Source organism: Sodiomyces alkalinus (genome assembly GCF_003711515.1).
Source record: "Sodiomyces alkalinus F11 unplaced genomic scaffold SODALscaffold_1, whole genome shotgun sequence".
Taxonomy (NCBI): Eukaryota; Fungi; Ascomycota; class Sordariomycetes; order Glomerellales; family Plectosphaerellaceae; genus Sodiomyces; species Sodiomyces alkalinus.
In genome coordinates this window covers 4,058,563-4,067,891 of record NW_021167079.1, presented here as the reverse complement: position 1 = coordinate 4,067,891, position 9,329 = coordinate 4,058,563, and the positions used below count along the sequence as shown (strand labels likewise).

Below are 9,329 nucleotides of genomic sequence, written 5' to 3'. Positions count from 1 at the left end.
TTCTTTTTTTCTTTTTTTCTTTTTTTCTTTTTTTCTTTTTTTCTTTTTTTCTTTTTTTCTTTTTTTCTTTTTTTCTTTTTTTCTTTTTTTCTTTTGCTAACTCAGCTCTTCACTTGCACAGGCCTATGTCCTCAAGCTTCAGCCACAATCCGGTGTCGTCCTGGAGCCAAAGCAGAGCAGGGGTATCACTCAGGCGATGGAGGCCTACCACGCCGGCGACAAAGGGCGGAGAGTCGAGACAGTCAAGTTGCGCTTCAGGTTAGACTATGTGATCGGGGGCAAGCCGAAGAACGAGATGGGCCTAATTGCCGAATTTAGCATTGCCTGAAGAAAAGAGATGCATCAGATAGGATGGTGAGAACTGAACTGAACTGGGGAAGCATTCATTTGTGTCTGGGTCTACGAGAGCCTTATAGGACCCCCTGGTCCCTGTCAACTCCTTTTCCTTCGTTTCGTCACTAGTTTTTCTCTCCCACTGGGATTCCATAGCGATTTCATGCCTTCCTTGGTTAACAAGAGCTGGGTGGTCTACCTACTACGTGTCTGCAGCCGTGTTTAAAGTGCCGTTGCAGCCAGACAGTGTCGAGCAGAAGAAGATAATCGAGATGGTCATTTAACCGGGCGGAGCAGCGCACCATAATATTTTCGCGCCGATCTGGAACTCCAAAGTAAAGTAGACCTAGAGCGAGGCTTATCGAATGCGAACCGCATTATAGTGCCCGCCAGGAGAGGCTATTGATTTTCATGTGTAGATCGATCCATTTGTTCCCTCGGCCTCTGCGACGATTATCCTCGCCGAGAACCCCTATCTATCATGCCCTTACAAAGCAATATCTGGTGCCTCCAGTGCATTCCGTCCAGTTCATTTTCCGTGGACATTGGAGCCAGAAACATCACCCCGGCCCCTCCCATGAGACAATGCCTTAACAGCGGTGACAAATAGATTGGTGCGTTTATTCCCTTGCGCTGAAATGCTTCTATGGTACAGATCGTAAATGGTAAATGATAAATGGTACAGACAGAGCCGTCTTGGACATGACGGATGATGCTAATAGATATTATCGTTACAAGGTCCTCTTCTCCCTCACTTCCTCGTACGTCTGAATCTGGTCGCCGACCTCGAAGCCCTCGAAGCCGTCGAACGAGACGCCGCATTCAGTGCCCTTGCGCATCTCACTCACATCCTTCTTGCCGTGTTTAAGGGCGTCAATCTTGCCTGGAGACACGGGGTGACGAGTTAGAATTCCATAGTGGAGAGAGTAGTCCTGTGGCATGGCGCGGCATGGGACGGGGAAGGGTGCGAAAAGGGGGGAAATGCTTACCATCGAAGACCTTCTCACCCCGCCTCAGCACACGTACGGAGCCCGACCGAGTGATCATTCCGTTCCGGATTCTACATCCAGCAATGTTGCGGAACGTCCGCCCCTTGATGTTGATGGGGAAGATCTGAAGGATCTCGGCCTCGCCAATGACCTTGTGGGTGATGGTGTCGCTTAGATGTGCGCTCAGGGTCTGGCGCACATCGTCGGAGAGGTGGTAGATGACAGTGTGATCCAAGATCCGCACGCCCTTGTCCTCAGCAAGCCGCTTGACGTGCGCGGGGATCGCGTTGTTGAAATTGACGATGGTGCTCCGGGACGTGGCCGCGTGATCGATGTCAAACTCGGACACCTGGCCTGCCGAAAAGCGGAGGATACGGGGTTGGACCTCGTGGTTGCCGAGTTCCTGGATCGTGGCACAGACGGCTTCGACCGAGCCGACGACGTCACCCTTGACGGTGAAGTTGACCATGGTCGTTCCGGTTTCTTCGTCCACTTCGACATCATCAGCCTCAGCCTCGGCGGCGGCTCTCTCGGCTTCCTCCTTCTCACGCTGCCGCTGCTCCTGTTCGGCCAGCTGCTTGGAGGATTCTTCTCGGTAGCGCATCTCCATACGGTAGCCAATTGCTGTCCGCGCGCGATCCTCGTCGGGTGCCTGTAGAACCTCGTCGCCGGCCGCCGGAAGCTCATCTCGCCAGCCAAGAACCTCGACTGGAGTGCCAGGCGGAGCTTCGGTCAGTTCGACACCGGCCTCGTTCCTGAGAACGCGGACCCTCGCCCATGCCGTCCCCGCGACGATGCTGTCGCCGGGCCGTAACGTGCCACGTTTGATGAGGATCGTCGCCGACTTGCCGTGTTGTTTCACGCTGGCCTCCAGAATGTGGCCTTCGGCCATGCCATCTGGTTCCGCGCGGACGTCCAGAATCTCGGACAAGGTGATGATGTTTTCCTCCAGATCCTCCATGCCTTCGCCGGTCTTTCCGCTAACACAGACGACCTGCACCTCTCCGCCAAAATCCTCAATCTCGACGCCGTAGCGCGCGAGGTCAGCCTTGACCTGATCCGGCCGAGCATCAGGTTTGTCAATCTTGTTGATGGCCACAATCATGGGCACCTGGGCCGCCCTGGCATGTTTCAAGGCTTCGAGCGTCTGTGGCTTCACGCTGTCGTCAGCGGCCACGACCAGGACCACAATGTCGGTGACATTAGCACCTCGCTGTCTCATCGTCAAGAACGCCGCATGACCCGGCGTGTCGAGGAATGTGATGGACTTGCCCGACGACATCTTGACCATGAAGGCACCGATGTGTTGCGTGATCCCACCGTGCTCCTGAGCGGCAACCGACGACTTTCGGAGCCAATCCAGCAGCGTGGTCTTGCCATGATCGACATGCCCCATGATCGTGACGACGGGCGGTCGCTGGGGTAGCGATGAGACATCTTCTGGTGGCGGTCGCACTCGGAGGTCACGTTCGCCTCCAGTATCTACGGAGGCGTCATATCCAAACTCCATCGCCACCAAGGCAGCAGTCTCTCCGGTAAAGATGCTGTCGGGCGACAGATTCTCGAAGCCCATTTCCAGTAGCGAGTTCAGGAGGAAATCGGGCTTCAGCTTTAGGGCAGAAGCCAAGTTGGCCAGGTTGATGAACTCGGGGATAAGGAGCTTCGGCGGGCCAGAAGCCTCTTCTACGGCTTCAACTTCCAAGTCCCTCTGGGCTTTCCTTTCCGCCTTCCGCCGACGACGTTCTTCTGCACGTCGCTCAGTTGCGTCGTCCCAATTGTCATCGTCCTCTTCATCGAACCGGGATCTTCGCGACGCGCCATGCTTCTTCTTCGTTTTTTTGTCCATTTCCTTGCCGCGCTTCCTCGGATCGCGTTCGATAATGTACGAGTCATGATCGCGATCCCGCTCGCGCTCGCGCTCGCGCTCACGCTCACGGCTGGCCGACTCCGGCTTCACAGCCATCTCCGTCTCCACAATATTCCATGTCTCTACCTGTATGGTGCTCGTGCCTGAAGTGTCGGCCACGGAATCCTTGGATACATGGTGCTTGAACCTTTCCCAGAAGCCAGGCGTGCCGGAAGATTGAGTGCCGGGGCGAGTCCTCGGTGGACTGGCTGTTCTTGAGGATCTAGACAATAGGCCCCACTCTCCCGATCGCTCAGAACCTCGATCAAGGTTGCGCTGCTTCTTTGGTGCAGACGTATTCCCAAGATCCGCCCAGAAGTCGTGCTGCGATTCTTTGTTCTGATCAACCACTTTTTGAGACGCCTGTTCCAGAGCTGCCCAGGGTTTTGATTGCGTCTGGCCGCTCCCAGACGGACGCTTCACCGGTTCGGGAGGAGACCAGGCTTCTGCCTTGTCTCGGACTCCATCGAAACCATGGCGACTCTCACGGCCGTCATCGTGCGTTCCCCAGGGCGGGCGTCTTGGCGACCCGTGGGGTTGTCTTGGTAGCCTCGAAGGACGCGCGGACTTGGCGCCGATATTGTCGTCGAGGCCACCGAGATTCTGGGTGTTGCCGGCTCTTGACCCGCCTGTTTCGGAATGCCAAGCGCCCCCGTTCCGTTCCCTCCGCCCATAAAGTTGAGTTCTGTGCGAATGAGGACCTTCTCTGACGAAAGCTGCGGAGGTATTGGGCGGTGGCTGTGCCTGTGCCTGTGCCTGTGATTGCGGTTGGGACCGTGACCGTGGCACCTGCTGCGCAGCTATCCTCTGGCGAGCAGCGCGTTCGTGAGGCAATAGACCGTCATCTTCCTCGCCAGCCTCTGTTTCCCCAAGCGATCGTCGAAGTGTATCAGGCGAGTCGTTAGCAGCTGCTTGGGATGCACCCAAACCCTTTGATACCCCTCCCCATCCACTACCACCACCTTCCTGAGGACCCCTCAGTTGATTAGGAGCTCTAGGGGCTCCCCAGCTTCCAGATAGGCCAGATGTACTGGTGGGCGATGAGTTTGGACCGGTTGAGTAGCTTCGGAGGGCGAAATGAGGCGGTTGTCTATTACTCAGTTGTCGGCAGCGAACGCAGATGAACGCATGGCTCTGACTCTGGTTTCGGTTATTAGCGATTCTCGTTTTGAATGGGGCTGGAGCTGATGGCAACATACCCTCCATGCCCCGCATCGCATCATGACAGGGGAATGGGCAACATATGAAGTTGCAATGACGCGGGGGGGGACAAGAATGAGCGTCGAGTTCACGTTGAAATTCTCGAGGTCTATTTGGGATTCGCGACCAAGAATTTCTGATTACAAGTACCTGACCGGGAGTTATTAGGTCGTTGATAAGATAAACGATCTTTTTATTAGGTACCCGGGTAATTCCTCAGGTGCCTGGTGGAAAATCTTTATGCCGGTCAAAGTGCTGTACCTAGGTACCTTGTTATTTCGTTGTACACGTGTATAAGGTTAGGTACCTACCTTAGGTACCTAGTAGATATCTGGTACGTATCCGTACGGATAGCTACATTATCCGTAGCTCCCTCATTACCTTAATAACCTACCTTACCAGGTATGAGCTCTCAGGTTCAACATTGACTAAGGTAATTACCCCTTGGTTACATTCAAATCACAAACCAACGTCCTCGAACGGCGCGCCAATTCAATATGGCTCCCAGAGTCAGAGCTGTCAAGACAAGCTTCAAGGCTACACAAGCCCCAAGCAAGCTGGGCGAACCCTCAGCGCCATTCAAGAAACCCCCCGAGGTGCTACAGCCTTTCGTCGAGCACCTCTCCCCCAAGCATGTGTACATAACACACATCGACCTCAAGCCCGTCGGCTTCAAGCGCAAAATCTTCCTCGTCCCCGTCGCCATGAACGCCATCGTGTCCCTGCTCTTCGCCTGGCGCATGTACTGCATCCTCCCTTGGTACTGGAAGCTTCTCATGTCCGGCTTCGGACACCCCAACGAGACGACCTTCCCCGTCGACACGTCCACGTGGGGCCAGATCGGGTGGGAGATCGCGCGGCGGGGCTTCACCTTCATGCTGGACCTGGTGCTCTTCATCTTCGTCTGGCCGTGGCCGGTCGAGTTTTCCATGGGCCGGACGCACGGGAGCCCGCTGCGGTGGCGACGCCTAGTCGGGTTCCGCGAGAAGGAGATCTACGTCCGGCGTAGCCGGGAATGGGACCGGGAGCTCGGCGACGTGGTGAAGGACGCCGCGGCGAGGAACGATCTGCTGGGCCTCGTGCGGCGGGCCACGTCGCCGATGCTGCAGCATGAGAAGACGGGCTATCTGACCATGAACGGCGAGTGGGATCTCGATTGGGCGGCCATGGTGCAGGCTACCGCCCTGGTGGACGAGAAGCGGGTCGCCCTGGACGCGTTCCGGTCCGTCGTGTTGGTGCACCACGCTGAGCACGGGTGGATGAGCCTTCCTCCTCAGGGTACGGGCGAACAAAAGGATGACATGCGGAGACAGGTGTTTGAATTCCGGGACGCCCTTGCGGCGGCGGGGAAGGAAGATCTCTTCTTCCGCTGGATTGAGGTTGTGCAATACGAATCAACCCAGCCGGGCGGCTTCGGACCGGAGCGGCAGGTGGACGCAGCCAAGAACATCCGGGCCATGTTTTCAGACGAAGGTATCGACTTTGATGAATTCTGGCAACAGCACGTCGGCAGCGGTACGCCCACTCCTCTCTGATTACCGATATCGATGCATTCAAGAGTCCCCCGGCGAAGCCATAATTCCACACACCTCACTAATACCAAGAAATCCTGAAATGACGGCATTTGTAAACGACTCATAGACGGGCTCCAATCCACGCGGATACCTCTGAAGGGAGAGACTCTCACTTGGTCGGGCAGCAGACTGCACAACAAAAATATGAAGAAGGGTCGTAACAACTCTGGTCTGGTTATATTTCAAAAAGTTCTCTCGTGAGCTCATAATTGATCCAGGGATGTATGGGAGTGATGCTATGATGAAAAGAGTCGAGATCCAGTCCTCCTCTCGCGTTGATGAAAGTATTGCCTCGAAAGATCAGGTACGGCAGGCTATGCATATAAGTGCCCTGGGGAGACGGTCTGTACCGTTCTACTGCTTATTTCGCTTTCTTGGCGCCCTTCTTGGCGCCACCAAGGGCCGCTGCACGCTTCTTCGCCTCCCGATCCTCGAACTGTGCCCTGCGAGCGGCCTCCTGGGCCAACTTCTCCTCCTTTTCGGCCTATTTAAACGTGGGTCAGTGCCTTTTTCCGAAGCAACGAGCTGGCTGGAGGGGGAGGGAAGAGAGAAAAGGAGGGGCTGTGGAGGTGCCGAGCATGGATGGACCTACCTGTCTACGTGCAGCGTCTGCTGCGCGCTGCTCTCGGATGAGCTGGAGACGGGCTAGGTCAGCCTTCGCCTCGTCGGTTTTGCCCTGCTCGTGCAAGCGCTGATACCTCTCCTTAGCCAGCTGGGCCTCGGCGGTCTCACGCTCCTTGCGGTTGGTCGTAGAGAGGTCCCCGATACCGGCCGTGACGTCCTCTACGCCAGCGTTGGTTTGGACACGGGCAGCGCGGGAGTGATTAGGGTTCGTAATCTCCTCATCCTCGTCTTCCGAGTCGGAGGGGGGCAAGTCGCCGACCTCGACGGCCTGGGCCTTCTTCTTGGCAATGGCCGCCTCCTTACGGGCCTTGGCGGCTTGCTTGCGTTCCTCGCGGGAGAGAGCGCCACTTTGTTCTGTGCCGTCATTGTCGGAACCCGACTCTTCCTCGGAGTCCTCTTCCGAATCCTCTTCTTCCGAGTCATCGATGGACTTTGGTTGGGCATCGGCACTCCACATGCTGATTTCGTTGCCATCGGCGTCTACGGGTCGTAGGTCTCGAGAGAAATGTTTTCCGCCTGCCAACATATGGGAGTTAGCGTCGTCGTTGTCTTGGGAAAGGACGTGCGTGGGAATTTTGCCTGGATCTCCACGAAAGAAAAAGAAAAAAGAGGGGGAAAAAAACATGAGTACTATCGCAGAACTAGAACTCGGGTCAGGAAGGCATACCTCCTCTAGTGTACGTCCTGAACTTGCCGCCGCGACCGCGGGAGTTCGAACCTGGCTGACCGGCGACCATATTGGTAGTCTCGTTGGGATTGTCTTGTTGGTAAGGTGTTGTTGTTGGCACGGTGGAAATCGGAGAAGAGATGGCGGAAAGAAGACGTCTTCGCGCAACGGTAATTGCGGGGTCAAAGTGGGAGGAATAGGCTACGGTATTGTCGTTTGCCTGAAAAGGAGTGTACGTTGTAGGTTGGTACCTTAAATAGGTCATGTCAGGTTCGTACTTTGTATGTTGTTGGATCTGATGTCTCAACATTTGGAGGCGGGGTAGAGGGGTAATTACTGTACATGTACATGTACTTTGTACGACGTGGACAGTGGATCTGCAGGCCTGAAAGCACCGAGGTGGGGGGAGGGGGTCACCCAGTACAAAGTACCGGGTATTAACTTTACGGTGTACCTACCTAAGGTAGGTGTTGTTCATTTTACCTTGATCACATATCGATGATAACGAGAAGGGAAGGTAGCCTTGGTTGGCGCATTTTCCGTAATCAAAGGTACCTACCTTTAGACATAGAGGTACTGAAATACCTAGTTACCAGTGCGAGTAACTTGGGCATAAAACCTGCACGTATTACGGAGTAGAGTATGAGTAAGGCTGTCACGAAGAGGGGGCACCATGGAGGTCAGGTATGAATACTTCTTTTCTTTCCCTCCAGGTACCTTATTCGTGTCTGTCGAGACGCGTCTCGACTCAAACCTGACTTGACTCGACTGGTAGCTCAGTAGCCTGACGAGGGCCACCTGGATAAGTCGACCATGACACGCGACCACTCGCCCTGCATCTCTTCGTGCATAGGAGGGGTACTCTGCGTGAAGGCGATCCACTTATGTGTCGGATTGGAATTATCTAGTTTTGTTTCGTTTCTCTACCGCAATTCGATTCGGCCTTGTGCTTCCTCCTGTGGCTCATCCCCGCCTGAGGTATGGAGTATCTCCCGGTTCTTGCTCCCTGTGCCCGACAGTCGACTTCCTGACCTTTCCTGTTTTTTATCTTACCAAGTCTACCTGACACGCGAGGTTTCTTTACGAGAGATAATCTCGTGGCCGAAGAGTTTACAACTATGAGTGCTATATAAAGGTATACATGCGAAGTACGATGAGAGACCAGCGTTTCAGCGTGACATGGGCGAGAGGACTTCACCGCGGTTCTTGGCATACTTCGAGTCTTTGGCATACTAGTGGACCTAGACACAAACACCCATACAACATGACAAATTTAGGTCCGTCCCAGACAGTGATAAGGTACGCTAGCGTAGGACAAACGTGCGGCCTTCATGGCACCGAAGTCAGCAGCCTTGGGCCTGGGAGCCTTGTCATTCCTCGGTTAACCACTAATCTGCCCGTCAAGCGCTGAATTAATGCACGCATATATGTCTTCCAAGTAATTACTTCACCAACTGCCCGTGGGTTATTGTGTACCGTATCATTCAACGCCAGTAAAATGCTGAACATGTCAGCAAGACGAGGCATATTGCAAAGTACACACAAGACATTGTCAATTCAAGCACACTTTCAAAGCCGACGCATCCGTTGGTCGTATGCCTCAAACATGTAATTATCATCCCTAGGACGGAGATTATCATACTTGTTCTTACATGAGCGGTTTCTGTGGTTCGTGAATTGGTGACCCAAAGTCTCGATGAAGAAGTACTGAGTACCTAGGTAATCTGACCATGCTTGGCGACTTTCACCCATACCCGGAGTTTTTCCGCGCTAAGCGAATTCGGGTGGACACCCAGAGAGAATATCAGTGGGAGAAGAGACGCGGTCCCTTTTGACCTTTTTCTTTTTTCCTTTTCCTTTCTTCATCATAAAACTCAATCCTTCATATTCACTCTGGCTTCCATTACACCATGGATGTTCTCTGGAGGGGAAACTGGAGGAAAGACCAAACCTCCCACGTCGTTCTCTTACCCTCCGGCCTATTTTTGACAGCCTTCGCTGAGTTGGCGCCGGAGAAAATCTTGAACGCGACAACC

General features: G+C 54.3%; 4 protein-coding genes across 4 annotated transcripts in view; 2 read left to right on the top strand and 2 right to left on the bottom strand.

Moving 5' to 3' along the window:
- The window catches only part of SODALDRAFT_375014 (ADP-ribosylation factor-binding protein GGA2), a gene marked incomplete at its 3' end in the record, with an annotated part of 2,828 nt that extends 2,500 nt beyond the window's left edge, over nt 1-328 (top strand). Inside the window, exon 4 of the mRNA XM_028614721.1 lies at nt 122-328. Coding sequence (XP_028470550.1) covers nt 122-328 — 207 coding nt within the window. The remainder of the gene's footprint in view (nt 1-121) is intronic.
- A 736-nt stretch (nt 329-1,064) lies between these two features.
- Nucleotides 1,065-3,168, bottom strand: SODALDRAFT_267038 (mitochondrial translation initiation factor 2; the record flags this gene model as incomplete). The annotated part of the gene is made up of 2 exons (XM_028607525.1): nt 1,065-1,216; nt 1,323-3,168. The coding sequence occupies 2 exons, from the start codon at nt 3,166-3,168 to the stop codon at nt 1,065-1,067; spliced, it is 1,998 nt and encodes a 665-aa protein (XP_028470549.1).
- A 1,683-nt stretch (nt 3,169-4,851) lies between these two features.
- On the top strand, nt 4,852-6,401 carry SODALDRAFT_326901 (hypothetical protein). Its single transcript, XM_028610292.1, has one exon. It carries the CDS (start codon nt 4,926-4,928, stop codon nt 5,961-5,963), a length of 1,038 nt encoding a protein of 345 aa, XP_028470548.1. The 5' UTR covers nt 4,852-4,925; the 3' UTR covers nt 5,964-6,401.
- On the bottom strand, nt 6,167-7,388 carry SODALDRAFT_326900 (hypothetical protein). Its single transcript, XM_028610291.1, has 3 exons — nt 7,294-7,388; nt 6,595-7,142; nt 6,167-6,486 (listed from the first exon to the last, which is right to left on the bottom strand). Exons 1-3 carry the CDS (start codon nt 7,361-7,363, stop codon nt 6,364-6,366), a joined length of 741 nt encoding a protein of 246 aa, XP_028470547.1. The 5' UTR covers nt 7,364-7,388; the 3' UTR covers nt 6,167-6,363.
- Nucleotides 7,389-9,329: the final 1,941 nt, after the last annotated feature.